The 20,674-nt window shown below is 31.4% G+C and overlaps 2 protein-coding genes and 1 long non-coding RNA gene across 4 annotated transcripts; all 3 read left to right on the forward strand.

The window, feature by feature from the left end:
• The first annotated feature begins 22 nt into the window (after window positions 1–22).
• On the forward strand, window positions 23–682 carry LOC114733696 (uncharacterized). Its single transcript, XR_003739096.1, has 3 exons — window positions 23–154; window positions 260–404; window positions 565–682. It is a non-coding gene; the product is annotated as an uncharacterized LOC114733696 (long non-coding RNA).
• Window positions 683–2,364: 1,682 nt separating this feature from the next.
• Window positions 2,365–5,169, forward strand: LOC114733704 (calmodulin-like protein 1). Of its 2 annotated transcripts, none has more exons than XM_028921199.1 (2): window positions 2,365–3,018; window positions 5,075–5,169. In XM_028921199.1, the coding sequence occupies exon 1, from the start codon at window positions 2,440–2,442 to the stop codon at window positions 2,998–3,000; it is 561 nt and encodes a 186-aa protein (XP_028777032.1). In that variant the 5' UTR covers window positions 2,365–2,439; the 3' UTR covers window positions 3,001–3,018; window positions 5,075–5,169. The 2 variants fall into 2 exon arrangements, with proteins under 2 accessions (XP_028777032.1, XP_028777033.1); XM_028921200.1 differs by having other exon boundaries at window positions 5,059–5,082.
• Window positions 5,170–11,084: 5,915 nt separating this feature from the next.
• LOC114733703 (4-hydroxy-3-methylbut-2-enyl diphosphate reductase, chloroplastic) lies at window positions 11,085–14,573 on the forward strand. Its single transcript, XM_028921198.1, has 10 exons — window positions 11,085–11,358; window positions 11,749–11,945; window positions 12,342–12,521; window positions 12,638–12,769; window positions 12,926–13,000; window positions 13,090–13,195; window positions 13,280–13,374; window positions 13,622–13,807; window positions 13,895–13,981; window positions 14,289–14,573. Exons 1-10 carry the CDS (start codon window positions 11,085–11,087, stop codon window positions 14,352–14,354), a joined length of 1,398 nt encoding a protein of 465 aa, XP_028777031.1. The 3' UTR covers window positions 14,355–14,573.
• Window positions 14,574–20,674: the final 6,101 nt, after the last annotated feature.

A 20,674-nucleotide genomic window follows, 5' to 3' on the forward strand; every position in this document is an offset into this window, starting at 1 on the left:
ATAGCTGCTGTGACCTGATGTTAACTTTTCCGCCTCTTTTCTTTCTTTCTTTGTTTTTATTTGGTCATTGTTCCAATGAAAGGCATTTGGAGAACAACCAGTTTAATGGGCCAATTCCTTCGTCACTTGGGAAGCTACCAAACCTGCGCGAAATGTAAGATGTTTGCCATTGCAGGGACACTGAACTAATCGATGTTATTCTCTTCTTTCTCAGGTCTTCAGCTCACTACTGAATAAGCTTTCTGCTTTGGTATGACAGATATCTCCAGAATAACAAACTAGATGGCAAAGTTCCTCCGGAGTTGCAAAACCAGAGTAGCGTGAAAGTATAACCAAGTACAGCACCTCTTCATAATCTGATAGTTGTTTTCTTCTTCTGCCTTTCAACTACGCGACACCTACTGGTATGCTTGGAAGATTTTAGAAATTATCTCCAAAGAAAAGAAAGAACTTAACCATTACTTCTGCCTCCTTCCATCCTCTTTATTATTGTTCTTTTTTGGTGAATTTCTTACTTCTCTTCCACGAAACTTTGCTTTCTGACAAGGCCTTTGGTATTTTTAGGGAGGCTCCTGGAAATCACATGTCAGAATCAGCTTTATGTCGCTGCAAAGATGATGATAGAGGAGTAATCACAAATTTCTTTGGCAATTTAGTATGTGATCAGGGAGCCTTTTAGGCCTTCAGTGCATACAAATCATTTCTGCTTTGGCATTAAGTGGTGTACGGGCTTCATAATGTAAATAAAAAACTAGCTTCACTAAACACTCTATCAGCAAAAGGAGCATTATTACGCTAGGTGATTCATTCTGCTTTATTTACCTGACGGTAAAAATGAGCAAGGGTTGCTTATGTTTACCTTGCCATACGCATGTAATTGCCACTGAATGTGGTTGAGGGCATGTATAATTGATTATTCCAATTGTTCTCATTGTGACTCCCTTGTTCATTTCTAAGAAAATTACGGCTGAGCATATCAATATTCACGTAGAATACAGGAATACATAATACATATATGCATAATTGTTTTTATATAAGAAAAATCAACAAATCAACTTAAAAACAAACAGCAGTATGCATAAATAAACTGTTCGTATCCAGAAATTACAATCTTAGTTATTTCTTCTTGAATATATATAAAAACAGATCTCTGGATAAAAAGAAACACTGGAATGATATTTTACGACAAATCATGTTTTCCCAACTTAAAACTAGAAAAGTTATAATTTCTTTCACTGTTTTATACTTCTTCCGGTACTTAATATAAGAGCTAGTTCACTAATTTGAGTAGATTAAGAAAACTAGTTAAATCAATTATTTGTAATAAATTGGTATTATTTTTTCTAAAATATCCTTGATAATCAAATGTATTGGTTAGAACTACTATTATTATAAGAATTACCTTAAAAAAAGATAGATAAATATGAGAGACAAAGTGAATTGATGTCTTATATTTAGGACCAAAATACAAGTCAAACAAACTCTTATACTACCTCTGGTCCTTAATATAAGACCCTGTTTGACTTTTATTTTGGTTCTAAATATAAGACTCCAATCCACTTTGTCTCTCATTTATGCATTTTTTTTCCAAGATAGTCATTCTAATAATTATAGTTCTAGCTAATATAGTTGATTAGTAAGGATATTTTAGAAAACATAACACCTATTTATTACAAATAACTAACTTAACTTCTTTCCTTAATCTCGTTAAATTAGTCAACTGGGTCTTATAATTAGGACCGGAGGTAGTATTAAGGATGGGGGTAGTTTGTAAGTATATACACACACATTTATGGGCCCGTACCGTACCACTTCTGTATTGATACGCATCCGTATCAGATACGATGGCATTTGTGACATATATCTCTGCATATTACTTGCAGAAAGATACGATGGGATGTTGACCTAGTGGAGCACGTGGACAAGGGATAACCACCATCACTGGTGCTGACAAATACTTCTCCTTTATTCGCTTTATCCCACCTCAGGAATTTATACTTCTTTAATTCAACTTGAAGACTCGTTCTCATTTTCTGCCACTGTCATTAAAAATATCAGTAAAACATTCTTCTAGATCAAGTCATCACCCTCAGAATGCAAATGGGACATTCCTTCCTCCCCTGAAAGGCAATTACAGGGCTTAATTAATACACCCCTGGCTTTTTAAAAAAAGAATGTATTCTTTTACCTGCCACCCTCCCTGTCCTGCTTTTTTCTCTTTCAGCATCTTCAGTTTCGTGGTCATCTGTTTTTTATCAGGGAATAACGGATAGCCTAGGATTTCTCAGATTCCTCATCTACGAAAGAACAATGAACAATGAACAATCGTTGTTTAATGTCGGCCATTTCATTTGTTATATAAGAGGCAGCATTCTATGAACCTAATAATAATCAACCATAGCAGAAGTATGTACGTAGCAGAAGAAGAAGAACAAGATCATGTCGACCACAAGCTTCCTTGATTTCCAATACAGCCTCTCAAAGAGGAAGTACCTGAGGAAGCCATCTCGGATGTTCTCCATGAAAGACCGAGTCAACTCGGGGTTGCAGAAGCCCTTGTTCCAGCCGAACGCGGAGGAGATGAAGAAAGTGTTCGACAAGTTTGACAGCAACAAGGACGGGAAGATCTCTCAGGATGAGTACAAAGCCACGCTGAGAGCACTGGGGATGGGGAATATGATCCACGAAGTGCCGTCGATCTTCGGGGTGGCGGATCTGGACGGTGACGGATTCATAAACTTCAGGGAGTTCATGGAGGCGCAGAAGAAAGGAGGAGGGATAAGGACGATGGATATACAGAGCGCATTTAGGACGTTTGACAGGAATGGAGATGGGAAGATAAGTGCGCAGGAGATTCATGAAATGTTAAGGAGGCTGGGAGAGAGTTGCAGTCTGGAAGATTGCAGGAAAATGGTGAGAGCGGTGGATAGAGATGGAGATGGCATGGTTGATATGGACGAGTTCACTGCTATGATGACTCAGTCTCTCAGAACTGCCTGATTCCCGATCAAGAGAAGGGTGAGTTCTATATCAAACAAACGCATGTACTAGTAGATTACTCTTGTTTTAGATGCTGTACGTAAATGTCATGTTATGTAACTTAAGTAGATCTCTCTGTACTTCTTATGTCCTATAATGATATTATAAACTGAGAGCAGTGTATACTAGACTCTTAGATCCAGTTTCGTACAAAGTATTAAAAATAAAGAACACGGAGTGGATTAGAATTGAAAAACTTTGTTAAAAGAATATTTAACATGAGAGATTTTTTGTTACATGGAATCAGACAAACTCATGTATATGGGATTGGAGAATACCATAGTGAGATGTGATATTCTCCAATCCCACCTCAGTAGATTTGTCTAATCTCATGCAATAAGTAATTACTCATGCTAAATAGTTTTTTTAATTACAATCTTAATTCTTATCATTCATTTTTAATGCATCGTATTAAACGTAACCTTAATGGTACACTCACGAATTGAAAAATTTTAATGATACTTTCTAAGCTGCAGAGAAAAGATTCATTAAAACATGTTTTTTAATGATTGAGAAGAGGATTAAGGATGATTTTCATTTTGGAAGTATTGGTGAAGTTGTTGTGAATATTAGTTTTTTCCCCCTCTAACGGGGTCTCCAAGGTATTAAAGAAAGAGTCATTTTATCACCATTATTATTAAAAACAAAGGAAAAAGCACACTCTTTTCTAAAGCGAAATTGAGTCAAAAAAACAAGGGAAAATTCCAGAAAAGGTCTCTCGAATATATGAAATCTCAGATTGGGTCCTAGAATTTCCAAAATGACAGAAAGGGTCAGTGACCCAATCTGTCATTTGTGAAATTAAGACCAATTGACAATTTTGCCTCTGACTAAGTGAGTAGTTATTCTCTACACAAATCTAGGTAACGCTTACAATGTTCTAGTGATTACAAGATTAGTTGTAGTTAATAATTACAAGATTAGTTGTAGTTAATAATAAGGTGCCTGACTATGAAAAAGTGAGTAGTTATTCTCTATACGAATCTAGGTAATACTTACATTGTTCTAGTGATTACAAAATTAGTTGTAGTTAATAATAAGACACCTGAATATGAAAAAACGAATAGTTATTCGCTACATGAATCTAGGTAATGTTTAAACCCTTATAGTGATTTCTTAAATCATTGTAGTGAATGAATACAAATGAGGACAAAATTGTCAATTCCTCTTGATTTGCCAAATGACAGATTGGGTCACTGACCCTTTCTGTCATTTTAGAAATTCCAGGACCTAATCTGGGATTTTATATATTCAAGGGACCTTTTCTGGAATTTTCCCAAAAAACAATTTCGATACCTATAATTCTTTTCTGTGAATATTTTTAGAACCGAAAAGGCCTTTAACCCTTTAAATAATCTAAACAATATTCCCTTCGGTCTTTAATATAAGAATTAATTAGAGATTGAATTTAGTCTTAAATATAATATTACAATTCAATTTATTTCTTATCTTTTCTTAAAATATTCTTATTGGCTGTGAGAGATTTTCACTAAAAGCTAATTCCAGTCATCCCATGGAACCAGTTTCAACGTTCATGACTTTAATGCGTATTATAAGCTCATTAGATTTATATAATCCATATCTTATTTGGATGGTCCAGATTTGATTTTTTTATTTTTATTTGTTCAAAATAGTTATCTTAATATGTATAGAATCTAAAATAAAAATAATCTCTTAACTATAATTCTTTCAAAAAAATTAGTTTTTCTCTTTAAAAATAATTAATTAAATATTTTAAATCCGAACCATTCAAATCAGACATAGATGGTTCAGATCTAATGAGTTTAAAGTGTTCATCAAAATGATGAGTACTGAAACTGATTCCGTCATCCAATATATATAATTGAATATGATAGATCAGGAAGATCAAAAGATATTTATGATAAATAACTAACTTAATTAATTTTTTTAATATTTTTAAATTAGTTATGTAACTCTTATATTAAAGAGCAGAAGCAGTAGTACAATATAACGGTTTTTTTCTTTTCTTTTTCTCCCGTTCCTCTTCTTCCTACATAGAAACACTACCTTTAAGAATCTGAAAAAGGAAAAGTTAGAACTCTGTGCATGTGGGCTGGATTATAATACTGATATCAATATGATTGGCCCAGACAACGTAAACTGAATCCAGAAGTCTCCTGGGTGGCCCAACAAAAACTTCAGAATTCTCTTCAAGTGAAAGAAGGAAAACTGTTTTTTGTTACCCAAAAGGCAAAAAGAAAGAGAACGTTTTTATACTGGAAAAAAGACGTGAGAAATTTGGTAAAAATTCCCTATTTAAAATTTTAATTGAGGATCAACATATCTTCTATATGTATGACATATATTGTGCTGTATGCAAATGATTTCTGTATTGACTTGCATATCATTGATAATATATTGCGCTTAGCAGGAGATGCGTTACACTTACGGATCATAATTACATTCGCTTAAATTTAAATATTTTTAGCTAATTAAATTTTTAAACAGAGAATTTTAACCAAATTTCACCCAAAACAACGTTTTGGGGTTATTTAAGGAATTTGATTTGATTTAAAATATTTGACTCTCAAACTTATAATTTTTTTTCAAACAATATATAAATGTTAATAAACCTTCTTGAATATCATGGTTTCCCATATGAATGATTAAAAATAATTATTTTAAGAAAACAAATACAAATTTTGTAAAAATAATTAATCTAATTGTTTTTCTAAGTTTTATAAATTAATTATCTAATTAACCACAGAGTACGACACAAGTTTTTTTTCGTCAATTGAAAAGATAAAAACACATGAACTGAGACAAGTTTATTGTACTTTTTTTTTTTTTTTTACGGGATGAGATTTTTTTGAAACCAAATTTGAGGGGAAGAGATGGGATCAATTTGCCCCCGTTACATGAAGCCGCAGGAGGATTTACGCGCGTAATTAACATTCTTTTTGTCTTACCTTTTTCTTGCCTGAATCCTTTTGTCTTATCTAACTCATTCGTAACAGGCCCTTTTTTTTTTGTTCTTTTGAAAGTCCTCGAATTGTGTAAAAGATAATTAAATAATAACAATCCATTTAAAAAAAATCTTCACTACATATAAATTTGGGTAATTCAAAATATTAAGCAATAAAGATAATATTTTAAATGTTTTTCATTTGGTTATTGATTCATATAATTCATACTAACAATTGTATACGTAAGACTTACAATATTTCTTGCTATTAAATTACATTAAAAACAAAGTTTATACGGTAGTGGGTAGGGCTTCATATGAACAGGGCTGGGCCCCTGTTGTAGCCCACTTCCCAGCTCTGTCCATAAAAGCTATAACCATTTTTGTTGAGCAGGGTGAGCTTTGTTGCCCAAAAAGTGATGCCATGCTCATATCATAATGGGAAAAAAATTCATCCATACCTAAAATTACATTTCATGATTCTGTATGTTGACACGTTGAAATCATCCAGAAATAATCTAAATCAAGTCTTAACAAATATTCAATTAAATAACATCCATAATCAAATTAAAACAAGACAACTCTCAATATTGTGATTGAGGCCTTGAAATTTAAACGGTTTGCATCGATCTCACGATTTTGAAAAAAAGATGGAACATCTGAAAAAAAAATATGAAAAAAATGATTGTAAATTTAATATATTAGCAAGTAAACAATAAAAAAAAGAAATGTACTTTTAAATTTTAAAGGATGCACCGATACAACTTACCAACTTAGTCAATCATGCTTATAAAATGACCATTCAATCACCAATATCAATTAAATTCTCTCCTCCAGGTGTAGTAGCATCCAGGGAAAAAAAATCAAAGAACAATTACATACCAAATTATGAAATAAGACACGGATGAGTTATTAGGGTTTTGGGGGGGGAGATTATTAGCGAGTTGAAGGACATTTTTTGTCTCATCAAAATTATTAAATTTGCAAAGCTTGTTAAGAAATCCAGATATTGATTATCCAGGTCGTAGCTAGTTTTGGGCACAAATTAATGCTTCTGTCATTTTAGGGGACAAAAAACTCTAATAATGATCAACCACACATCTTTTAGTGCTAAATGCAGACTTAGAAACAACTGTAAAAACTGGCATAGCCAATACGTCTCATGCCATGTGAGAAAGAATTTTATATTTTTCTGAATTAGCTTTCCATCATAACAGGTGATCGAACTGACTGAGGTGTGACAAAATTAAGAGGGAGATCGAGACTCTGAGAGGAAGGCTGAGGGTGAGCGGCTAGATTGAGAATTAAATTTAAAGAATTAAAAATATAAAAATTGAAAATATAAATATACTTTTATAATATAATATATTATTATATTATTATACTCCTCCGGTCCTTATTATAAGACCCAATTTGACTTTTTATTTGGTCCTAATTATAAGACCCAATCCATTTTCTCTCTTATATTTTTGCATTTTTTTCCAAGATAATCCTTCTAATAATGATAGTTTTAGCCAATATACTTAATTAACAAGGATATTTTAGGAATAACAACACTTATTTATTATAAATAACCAACTTAACTTACTTCTTTAATCTCCTCAAATAAGTCAATTGGGTCTTATAATTAGGACCGGAGGAGTATCATATATTACTTTAATATATAACTAAAAATATCTCGGGCAGGGCCAAACGGGCCGGGCAGGATTCCTTACTTGTAACCTAGCCTTGGCCGTGATCAACCCTTTCCAAAAGTGCCCTTTTTTTTTTGGGTTTCAATTTTTCAGGGGTGGCGGGGCTTTTTTTGGGGGGCTCAAACGGGCGCACCGACCAACGAGCATTGTGAACACCCCTAGTAGTAAGGATTGCCTTGCTTCATTTTTACTCTAATTAAGGAGGTGTGTATTGCATGTATATTGATTTGGTTGTTACACGCACATATATAATGTACGCACAACAATTTTCATTATATTTTTTATGCTTAAATTTTTTTGAGTACATAGGTTTGATGAAAATATCGTGAGCGGGTAGGAGAGATGAATGGGGGAAAATAAAGGGATTGAAAAAGGGGGAGTTTATAATAATAGATAGGAATGACTGTATGGCCTTTCTAATAGGGACGTTGAAGAACCGGCGTCTAGATTTGAAAAAGATGATTCTCAATTATCCACCTCGTCATTACAAAGTCCATACTCTGTTATTTGAAAAATTTGGAGATGGATTCTAATTATGCACCACTCTTGGTTAATTTTCTTTCTGGCTAAGATATCAAAACAAGATATTGTCATATTGTTTTTTTTTAAAATTATCAAATTCTTTATCATTATTTAAAATTGTGCTAAAAACCTAAGGGTGCACGTGGACAGAGCTAGGTAGGACAACACTCCTACTCGAAGTATGAGTGGGCTGTATTTTGCAGCTCGCTGCCCGACTCTGCCATAGAAGCCATAACTATTTTGGGCTGGACATGAGCAGGTTTTGCTATCCAAATGGTGATGACTTGCCGATATCACATGTAAAAAATTTTTGTCCATACCTAAAAATTACATTTCATAATTTTACATTTTCACACATTAAAATTATCCAGAAATAATTCAAAACAAGCCTTAGAAAATATCCAAATAAATAATATTATGTAATCTATTTAGAACAAAACAACTCTCAAGATTGTAATTAAAGCCTTGAAATTCAAACGGTCTGCATTAATCTCCAAAAAGTTGAGAAAAGAATAAAATATCTGAAAAAATTGAAGAGGGGTTGAATCATATTGGGATATTCCATTGAGGATTGGGGATAGTGATGTAATAGAAGCTTGATTATTCATTCAAGTGGCAAAAATTAAATGTTACCTAAATAATTGCAAAAGGATACTAAAACAAAAACAATGAGCTAACAGAAATAATGTAGACCATATAAAAATAAGGGTGAAAATAATTGTAAAAAGAAAAATAAGAAATCTCAAAATCTTATAATAATTTAATATAACCACTTTTAATATGTACACGCTTATTATGCGATACAATGCAGTTAGCAGTCCACACAACTAAACGACTTCTTTCTATCATATGACTTGTTCATAAAAAATTAATACAAAATAGCTAAATACAAATTAAATAAAAATAAAACATGTAATTCAGATAATTAAACCCCAATTTTCTTTCCCAGCTCTTACCCCAAACTTGTTTTCTATCCTATATAAATATTTAAAATTATTGATTTATACAAATATGTAATGTATGAATTTCATTCTCTAACAAAGAAAGTTGTTAATGACATCGAGGAGAGGATTGACTTATAAATAGCTAACATTATGACAGCAACACACAATAAGATATACCCAATAAAGCTTATGAAGAACAAGTTAAAAGCAAGATACTATTGCTTTTTTAGAAGAATTAGATCCCCTAAAATGGAAAAGTAACATACATGCGACAATAATAAATTAAATTGCAAAGAGGAGGGAGATAACTTTTTCTTTTAGGTAAAGAAATGTAATATATTAATATTATTTCATAAATTATATTATTTTATATATATATAATCCGGGTAGGGCAGCATGCCCTACCCGATGCCCAGCCTAGCCCAGGCCATCTCATGAAATGCCCCGCTTAAAGATGCCCATTCTTTTTCAGGCTAAGCTAGGTAATTTTTCTTCGGGTTCAGACGGACTCAGCGGGCATTTGGGCTTCATACACACCCTTGTAAAAACCTATGTTAGCTCCATATCTTTTGGTTTGTTTCTCTTCTTAACCACCATTTCTTCATACTTCTTCCTCTTTTTGAGCTCCATATTCTTTGGCTTTTTTAATCATCTTTTCGATTTCTTCTTTCTAGCAAAAGAAAGAAAAGCCCGTTAGGAAACATTGACAAAAGGAATGTTTGCCTAACCCTAGAAATGCTTTTCAGTAGCATTTTTTTGTAAATCGAGACAGATTCCTCCACATATTTACTTCGATACTGTAAAAATACTTCTAAAATCATGGTTTTGTTATTACCCAAACACCCTTAAAATTAAAATTACATAATAATAAAATAAAAGAGAGAAACCTTCTTATGAGGTTTGGAGATCAATTGGTATTAGCACTCTAATACTAATTGACACATGACAAGGAAAGAGAAAATTACTTAATTATAATATAGGATTAATATAATATTTGATCTTTCAAATTTGTTCTAATTTTAGTTTTAGTCTCTTAAGTTTAAAATCTATGGTTTTGGTAAGATGATTTAAGATTTTGTTAAATTAAATGTTATAAATGAAAAGAAACCTGAGAATTAAAATTTATACTAACCCATTATTATATATAGTAGTTGATATTTTTAGGAGTTTGTTTAAAACAATAAAAAACGAGAAATTCTTTTTTAACCTAAAATTATTGCTACTTTACGGTGTTGAATGGTACAAATGTTTAAAATATTGAATGTTATTAAAAAATATTTTAAAATGTCATATGTTGATATTAGGTGCTATTGTGGGATGTTGATGTTGCTTTATAAAAAAATTGTGTTTAGCATCAACATTTCATATTATAGTTCTAAGGAAACTCAAGAAACAAAGGAAAGAAGTTGCATCCATATGGATAAAGATTTTTCATTTCAATTCACAGAAAGATAATTTAATCCTTTATAATAAATATTTATTAATATAGGTCTTTTACACAATTTCAAATAATAATAAAATAAAAAATTTGATAATTTGATGAAGAAAATAAAATCATTTCTCGTCTTGCTATCTTACTCATTAGAAAAGAAATTAATTGAGAGCCGTGCATAATTAAAAGTCATATCAAAACTCTTCAAATATCCGAGGCTGGACTTGTAATGACAAAGTAAATAATTTGAGTGATAAAATTAATATTATAAATATTTTTGATTTGGTTATTAATTCATATAATTCATACTAATAATTGTATAACGAAGTTTAGGACATGGCAATTGGCTTTGCCTCGCTTTATTACCCCAAAAAAATGATATTTATGTAAAGAAATTATGAAGCAAAGGAAGAAATTAAAAACAAATTAATAAATTAACAAACGAAGCCAGCTCTTCTTGCCGTTTGCCAATTGAGAGCCATCCGTGTCAGGTCTCGTCTCGCTCCCTGCTGACATTTCTATCTACCATGGCGATCTCCCCGCACCTTTGCAGTCTCTCCGGTACTCGCACCGACTGCTCCTTGCCGTTACCGGGGAACTTCTCTAGGACGGGTTCTTTGTGGTGCTGGAAGCCTATCTCCGTTAGATGCTCTGTCGATTCTTCATCTTCTTCCACCGACGTGGACTCCGATTTCGATGCCAAGGTTTTCCGGAAGAATCTAACCAGGAGTAAGAACTATAATCGGAAAGGGTTTGGGCACAAGGAAGCGACCCTTGAACTTATGAATCGCGAATACACAAGTAGGTTCACTTCGCAGTTGCCTGGGGAAAAAGAGTTTGTTTTCATTTGCAGAGCTAATTGCCTTTTAGAATTTTGTAACTATATCCTCTGTATCGTTCCTATTTTACTGGACGCCCCCATAGGGACTCAGAATTTTGTAATTCAGTTGCTCTCGTGAGGTTATTTTCTTCTATTTCATGAGAAATTTGAAATCGAGATGCAAACGTGTGGTGATCTGCGCTTCATGTGGCACGGGAGTGTGCTGTCGCTCTAGACAATTACTTATGCTTACTCAGCTCTAGCTTTAATAAAATATTTCACCCGTGTTGGTTCCTTGATGCATGCAGCGTTGAATTCTTTGTGATGTCTCGTTCTCTTGTAAGTTTGAGTGTGTTGTGTTGGGATTTCAGGTGACATCATTAAAACCTTGAAGGAAAATGGATATGAGTATACATGGGGTAACGTCACAGTGGCGCTGGCCGAAGCTTTTGGCTTCTGCTGGGGAGTGGAACGGGCTGTTCAAATTGCTTACGAGGCTAGAAAACAGTTTCCTACTGAGACAATCTGGCTCACCAACGAAATCATCCACAACCCAACTGTTAATAAGGTCTAACATATTTTATTACTATCAATATTCTTTATTTATTTATTTTTTTGCCTCGGTTCGTGGTAATGGCCATGTATGAGCAATTAGTAACAGGCTGCAATAATCATTTCTTAGCTATGTTGTAAATGTGTGGGGAATTCGGCAATTGATTTATCTGGAAGCTTAGAGATAGATTTTCTAATTGAAATGTATGATCCTGTTTTGAGGGGCTGTACAATTAAATCGATTTTTTGGTTTGGATAGTTCTGTGAACGTAGCCGTTCAGTTAATGAGGTTGTTAAGTTGTCTCATTTTGGCAACTGATTTCTTTACATGCTATGCTTTCACGTATTAGGCTATTTTCATTTGCCAATTCTAGTCAGTTACATGATTACCGAACCTCAATTATTAATGCAGCGATTAGAAGAGATGAAAGTGCAGAATATTCCTGTGAATGAAGGAAATAAACAATTTGATGTTGTCAACAAGGGTGATGTTGTGGTTTTGCCTGCTTTTGGAGCGGCAGTGGATGAGATGTTGACTTTGAGTGAGAAAAATGTGCAAATTGTTGATACAACTTGCCCATGGGTTGTAAAGGTATTCATTTACAGAGGTGGATATCTGTTTCACTGCGTTGTCTGTAAATTGAATTCATATAGCATTTACTTTTCATCCCATATACTCACATGATTTCTTCAATATATTGCTTGAAGGTCTGGAATTCTGTTGAAAAGCACAAGAAAGGAGAGTACACATCAGTCATACACGGTAAATATGCTCATGAGGAAACAATAGCAACTGCATCATTTGCTGGAAAGTATATCATTGTGAAGAATATGGCTGAGGTTTGTCCTATGTTGCAGCTATTATATACATTTCCTTGTGGGTGAAATTGTGATTATCTTAAGTTGAGGAAAGTTTCGTTCTCTTATGACCCTATAAATTCTGCATTAATTTTTTTTCCTTCTTTTGTTACTTGCATTCTTGTTAACTTGATACAGGCTGAATATGTTTGTGACTATATTCTTGGTGGTGGATTTAATGGATCCAGCTCAACTAAAGATGCATTTTTAGAGGTAAATTTTTCTTTCACAAGATATATGTTGATTTTGACATTAATTCTCTGGTTTTCATTGTGATCATTATTGGCATTTTTTTGGGGCAGAAATTTAAATTTGCTGTTTCTGAGGGGTTTGACCCAGACGTTGATTTGATTAAAGTGGGCATTGCGAACCAGACAACAATGCTCAAGGGAGAGACTGAAGAGATTGGTTCGTTACTATTGCACAATCTCAATTCATCTTTTTGGAGAAAAGAATTATGATTTGATATTTATAGATCTGCTCGTTTTACAGGCAAACTATTAGAAAGGACTATGATGCGCAAATATGGTGTGGAAAACGTCAACGAACACTTCTTAAGCTTCAACACCATTTGTGATGCTACTCAGGTAGTTTCTCATTTGCAGTCATAGATATTCCTACTTATTTTAATTTATTTGCAAATATTTTAAGTTCTTCTTTTCCCCTTTTAATGGTGTTTTTTTAAAATTTTATTTTTCTTATTTAAGCTTTGTGGAATCTTAAGCTCCCCTGCTTTGCTTCCTCTTCATCCTTTCCCTTCTCTAATAAAATACTTTGTGTCTCTAGTCTAATCACCAGACAACAGGTAAACTAAAATCTTTTATCCATTTTCAGGAGAGACAAGATGCTATGTACGAGCTGGTGGAGAAAGATTTGGATCTTATGCTAGTAGTTGGTGGGTGGAACTCAAGCAACACATCACACCTGCAAGAAATAGCTGAGGAACGTGGGATTCCTTCTTACTGGATTGACAGTGAGCAAAGAATTGGTCCAGGAAACAGAATAGCATACAAATTGATGGTGAGCATAAGCATAATGATATCTACATCTGGTCAAGTTTTATTAGCTCTCTTTTCTATCAATTGATATCCTTTTTGGCTCTATCAGCATGGTGAGCTCGTGGAGAAAGAAAACTTTCTCCCAGAGGGTCCAATAACAATTGGCATAACTTCTGGTGCATCCACACCTGACAAGGTAATTTCTGTTGCCCGAATGATGATATAAAACTGGCCTTTTGTCGGACAAAAATAAAATAAGAAATAGAGGGTAAAAAGAAGTAATTTTGAATTTGAGAATGAATCTCATTTTCCTGCTGTTAAAATGTGAAATAAAAAGAATCAATTTTGTTAAGTAATGATCAGGAAATTGTGATAGATTTTCTGCGGAGAAGCCAAACGGGGCAGTCAAAGCTTGCATTCTTATTCTTGTCGTAAGATTCTCTGATATGTGTTTACGCGGTGGAAAAGCTAAATAGTTGTGCTTGTAATTGGTTTACAAACAGGTGGTTGAAGACGTGCTCATCAAGGTGTTTGACTTGAAACGTGAAGAAGCATTGCTGGTCGCATAAAGGAATTTATGCCGTAGATCATCAGTGTTTGAAGCGAACAGGGAATAACTTAGTCCAGTGTTTAGAACTACTTAATGTCAGGAGGCGAATGTTAAATATGGGGCTTTTCAAAGTTGTCGGGTGTTGGAGGACAAGTGCGTGGGATGTTGTATTTTTGTAAATCTTGGCCATGTGAAATGAAATCATTTATAATCAATGAGATTATCCCCCTTTTGGAAATGGAAAGGTTAACAAGTAATAACATAACACAAGGTGGGGTGAAGGGAAATATCTGATCGAAGCACCTAGGATTATTGAAATACTTATGAAAATTACCCCTTGAACCTGCATATAAAAGTTTTAGAAATTTATTGAATGTTGAGGCAGAAAATAAATTATGATTTTAAAAGTGATTTTGGAAAAGAGTTGTCTCAACATATATATAGAAGTATTTTTTTTATAAGTGTTTTTGAGGCATACTAAACAATATTAAAATACGTGTATATTAATATAACACGTCATATAAAGTTAAGTTATGATAAACTTTAGGTTCATCTTCGATTTTCCAACTAAATCTTGTTATGTGAATTTTTGGTAATAATAAAAATTACATATGACAATATTTGCATGAAGGATTGGATCAAATGAGTATAGATAAATGAATTTAAGTTTAATTATAAGAAACAATAGTTAACATTTACTTATTATTTATTTTTAGATAAATAAACTAAAACCAGAGTGGTACCCGTTTCAAATGGCATCTAATTTTATTTTATTTTCCACCAGATGATAATCATTCCCTTGGTGTATCCTAAGTTGGAGAACTTAAGATAATGAGTAGCCTTACTAACCTGCTATTTTAATTATCTTTCTTAGATCTTATATAATTACATTTTATTTTTTCACTTTGTTAAAATTATTTTTTTATTAGATATCTGAATATACAGAGCTACCTAAAAATGCATTGTTAGTGTCTATATATATTTATGTTTTTATTGCATACTAATAAAATAAAATAATAAATGTTTTATGAAATTTAACGAGATATGTGCATCTAGTATGTTTATACATATTATGCTTTTCATTGCACACAAATAAAACTAAAAAACTAGATCTTTTATAAAATTTAAGAAGAATATGTATTAGGATAGGGATAATTAATATGCAAATCTTTATAGTTTTAACTGATTTTTAATCAGAACCTTATAATTTTTTTTTTTTACCAGATCCTTATAATTTTACATGTTTTTAATAAGGTCCTTATAATTTTTTTTATCAGGCCCTTATTGTTTTACCTTATTTTTAATTAGGTCCTTGTAGTTTTTATTCTTTTGTCTATAAATAATAATATTCTATAAATAATAACTTATTATAATAATATGCTGTTAATATTCTTTTAAATTTTTAGTTAAACATATATATTATTTATTTTTCAATTCTAATTTTTATAGCTATAAAATTCAAATTATAAGAATACAATTTTCTAAAATTAGAATATAATTATAATTGATTTATAGTTAAGTATAATTGATTATCATGATTATTTATTAATTGCTAAATAATTATATTAATTATTAATTAAAAATAAAATTAAGTTTGCAGAATAAAGTTAATAAATAATTTTTTTAAAACTTCAAAGGACCTAATTAAAAAATAAGTAAAACCATGAGGACCTGATAAAAAAAATAAAAATACCTAATTAAAAACACGTGAAAATAAAAAAATCTGATAAAAAGAAAAAATTTTTATAAGGACTTGATTAAGAATCAGATAAACTATAAGACTTAGAGATTGATTATCCCTATAATTAATTAGAGTTTGTGATGCTCTTCTTGTTCAGTCTTCTTTTATCATCATAATTTAAAAAAAAAAAAAAAAGAGCGCTAGGGAAAGACCAATGAAGGGAAAGAAGGTTGCAGAGGTGCTTCCAGATTTTCTGGAATGAGGTAGAATTTAGAACAAAACTTTCCCTTTCATAGAAAAAAAGAATTTAGGAGGATTTAAGAATTTAGGAGATTAAATCCTGATTACATTACCGCAGGCCAAAATTGGATTTTGAGGAGCAAACAAGAATCAGTCTATCCCTTTTTGTTTTGGGAGTAGAGCTGCCAAATAATGAATCAAAGCAAATAACTATAACTAGAAAAAACCCTGTGTGGATCTATTTGAGAATAGCCGTTGTTTCGTTACTTTTTTATATGAATGAATTACCCATATGATATTTCTTTCTTTGCTACAACTAATTTTACTTGGATTGTGACCACTAGAATTAGTATATTACAAAGTAACATTTGTGAATGTGGGTTATTTGTTGGATCTGCTGGGGTCTATTATTTGCCATCTTTTCATTTTGGCTCTTTGAAGGTGAGAGATATTCAAAGATTAAAATAAATAATTTTCTCATGATGTAATTTGATATGCAATTAAACACAACTGAACTCCACCAAATACCTAATGACAATGAGATTAACAATAACCATTCATATGTTTGATGATAAAGAGACGATTTTAGTGGCTGAAGTCATGGCTTTGAGAGATGTTACTCCCACCTCTACTATTAATTAGTTTTATATATTACTTCCAATTCTAATTATAAAAGCTAGTTGACTAATTTGAGAAGATTAAGAAAAGAAGTTAAGTTACTTATTTGTAATAAATATGTATTGTTTTTCCTAAAACATCTTTGCTAATCAAGTGTATTGGTTAGAACTATCATTGTTAAAAGGACTATCTTAAAAAAAAAAGTATAAATATGAAAGAAAAGTGGATTGAGATCTTATATTTAAGATCAAAATAAAAGTCAAACAAGATCTTATATTAAGAATCCAAAGTAGTAAATTATATTGTTTCTTTCTAATCTGGCATTTTCGAATCAGAGGCTGTTAGATCATCATTATATCGGGTTGAAAATGCTATGAAGTAATTAAATAAGATTTGGAAAATCCCTAAAATATCTGAATAACCCTAGCAATAGGAACCTATAGCAAACGAACAAAGTCATGTTTCATTTTGGTTTTTCTTGCATGGTCAAAATTATCATAAAGAAAGAGAGAAAGTTAAATAGATATTGTGTTCTCTAAAATACCTCTATTAATTATGTGTATAGACATTACTTCTTCATAAAAACTTGTTAATATATATAATCACCATTGAAATTATTTAAGGATAAAATAGATAAATAAATATTAAAGACAAAATATATTGTGATCTTATATTTTTAGGACCAAATTGAATCTTCTATTAAGTCTTACGTTAATGAGTGGAGGTAGTATTAGGAAGATGAGAATTAAGAAAAAAAATTTGTTATTAGTTGAAAAAAAATCCTTAATTGTAATCAAATCTAAATCTAATTAAAAAAAGGAGAATTATAATGAGGTTCAAAAAAAATAATTATCAATAAGTTTTAATAACAAGTGAGAAATTATCATTTACTACTCTGAAAGTGTCATTGTCAGTAAAACTTTTTTTTAATTATATTTCTTATTTAAGATTTCATAACCATTCTCCCTAATTAAAATCCGAGATCTAATATATAAATATATATATATATATATATGTAGTTTGCATTGTTCTTCTTAATGTTAGTAAATAATTGATTACATATTATTTTATAAATTTGATAAATTAATTTAAAAAAATAAATATAACATATAAGTCGAATTAAAATCTTACCCTTTTAACCTAAACTCAATTCCAAAGTAGATTTTATATTTAGAATTAAATAGAAAAAAAAGACAGCTTGGAAATGATGTTTGCTTCAACTAAAAAATGTTTTTTAGTAATATTTTTTTTTGTAAACCTTTGCATCGTGAAATGAAATCATTTATAATCAATGAAAAATTAATCTTTTAGTCCTTTAATTTTTAATTCACTTTTAACTCTGTATCTCAATTATCTGCAATTCTCCATCTAGTTTGGGGCTGGGTATATGTTTGGTCTTCTAAATTTGTTCAAATTTAAGTTTAGTCATTCAAATTTGTAAAATCTATTTTTAGTTTGTTAAACTTGACGCTATTAGTCTCATTTAATTAAAAAAATGTTAACTCAGCAATTTTTTTTCCAGCGTTAACTCAGTAAATTTAGATAATCCCCACTTATTTCTTTCAATTTATTTTCAAACATATATAAATATAAAAAATATATTTTTAAATATATATATTATTTTATTTTTTCAATTGATTATTTGATATTAAGATATATGAATATGAAGATATTTTTCTTTTAGATATAATTTTACTTCAAAATATTTTTATTGTAAATGATGATATGAGATATAATAAATTAGGATATAAGAATATTATTGTTAGTGTGATTTTACTAATTTTTTTTTTCTTCCTATTTTTTCTCATTCCTCCAAACAAGTGATAACATATCTTTTAATCTTCCCCGATCTTTTTGTATCACTTTTATATGCGCAAATCACCCTTAAAATACATATATGTATATGTATGTGTATATATAGTGCATACCATTATCTTCCTTCACACAACTCGCCGTTCTCTCCCGTTGCCCACCCGTGGTCGTATCATCTTCATCTGGAGAAGGGAGGTAAGGTTTTACAAATAAACTGAATGTTTATGGATAGATATATAGAATTAGAATTGGTCAAGTTGGCATTTTTGATTAGATATCTACCATTTCCAATTTCTTGTGTTTTTCCCAACTTTTATCACGATCCAATATACAGATTCATTATAGCAGTAGTTGGCTGATCCAAAACTGATATGAAATCCTGCTTTTCGGTTATTTGATTCTAAACTCATAATAATAAATGCCCTTTCCAACTCTGGCATTGGCGGGGACTGTAAGTTCAATCTTTTCGCTTTTGGTTCTCGGTTAATTTCTGGATCCTAGCTTTGTAGTCCCGCAGCGCAACTTTGCTTTATGGACATTTAGGTCCTTATTCCCTTTTATTACTTTTTTTAGCCCTAATTATAAAATCTTATTTATAATTATGTTTTGTAGTCACAAAGCACAACTTTATAAACATTGGGGTCCTTATTCTCTTTTATTACTCCCTCCACTTCTAATTAATTATAAAACCTTATTTATAATCATGCTTTGTAGTCATGTAGCACAACTTTATATTTAGGGAGTGTTTAAGTAGAAAGAAAACCATAGTTTTAAAAATGCTTTTATGATATACGAAGTAAATATGTGAATGAATTTGTCTCAATTTGTAAAAAATTACTTTTTAAAAGTACCTTTGGTTACCCCAAACACCCCCTTAATTGCAAATAAAGTCATATATACAATGAAAGCAAATTATCTGTCGAATTATGAAATTAATTGGATTAGTGCCACTTTATGTAATAAAGACATTTTTTTCCTCATTTATAGATCAAAATTCTGAAGGACCGATGAATTTTCATTATTTGCAGGTATATGTATGCATACACACACAATGAGAGTAAAAGCACAAGAAAAAGATTTAGTTAGCGACTTATTGGATGACATTCTTCACCGCATCTTATCTTTTCTTGGAGACAACAAGGTAGCAAGACTTCAAGCTTTGTCTAGAAGGTTCCAGAACGTTTGCTTCACTAGCCCTTCATTGTGCTTATCCCAACCTCGTCGTTCTCGCAACTGCTCACGCAAATTTGTAGTGATGTACATGGCAAGGCTGGACAGGACAGGATCTTTGCCTGATACCATCTGGGTCACATCCTTTGAAAAATAGCCTTTATAAACAAATAATTTAAATAAATAAAGTTTTTTAGCTTGGAAGGACACGAATAAGGTTTTAGAATTTATCTTCTAAATTTTTTATATGCAATCACTTAATCATTGAATTTCGTAATTAGAAATAGAAGATATAAACAAATTCTTAGATGAATTTATTTGGGAATTCGGATCGAGCATTCAAAATATTGAATTTGAATTTATTGGGCTTACCTTAAAATATTAATGATAAAATCTTTAAATTATATTAATATAATGACAAGATCATATTATGTGAGAGATTGAGTCATTGTGTCCAAAATATGAGTCTCTCAAATTTATAATTTATTCTTCAAGTATCCCTATTAACTACACATGTTAAGAAAGTTTCCATCTATAATATTCATGATTTATAATTTATTCTTCAAATATCCCTATTAACTACACATATTTAGTCCTTACAATTTGGTTTGTGATCACCAGCTCAACTTCCTAACAAATTCATTGGCTTAACAGGTGACACTCAGGGGGCTATTGAATTTCATGGATGAGCTATGATCAAGCTGTGGAGGCGAGAGAATTATAGAGTTCACCACCAACTACAAGGAGAAGCTTGACCCTACATTAGCGCGTCCAGGTTGCATGCACCTTTACATCCATATGTCATATTGCATTCCCTC

The sequence above is a fragment of the Neltuma alba genome, unplaced genomic scaffold (genome assembly GCF_004799145.2).
Source record: "Neltuma alba isolate B1F8T4 unplaced genomic scaffold, ASM479914v2 tig00013029_pilon, whole genome shotgun sequence".
Taxonomy (NCBI): Eukaryota; Viridiplantae; Streptophyta; class Magnoliopsida; order Fabales; family Fabaceae; genus Neltuma; species Neltuma alba.

What these genes read in the sequence shown, in the direction of transcription:
- LOC114733704 (XM_028921199.1), top strand. Translation starts at nt 2,440, where the DNA reads ATGTCGACCACAAGCTTCCTTGATTTCCAATACAGCCTCTCAAAGAGG.
- LOC114733703 (XM_028921198.1), top strand. Translation starts at nt 11,085, where the DNA reads ATGGCGATCTCCCCGCACCTTTGCAGTCTCTCCGGTACTCGCACCGAC. An exon ending in ACAACCCAACTGTTAATAAG is followed by an intron (nt 11,946 to 12,341) that starts GTCTAACATATT and finishes TTATTAATGCAG; the next exon opens with CGATTAGAAGAGATGAAAGT. An exon ending in GGGAGAGACTGAAGAGATTG is followed by an intron (nt 13,196 to 13,279) that starts GTTCGTTACTAT and finishes CTCGTTTTACAG; the next exon opens with GCAAACTATTAGAAAGGACT.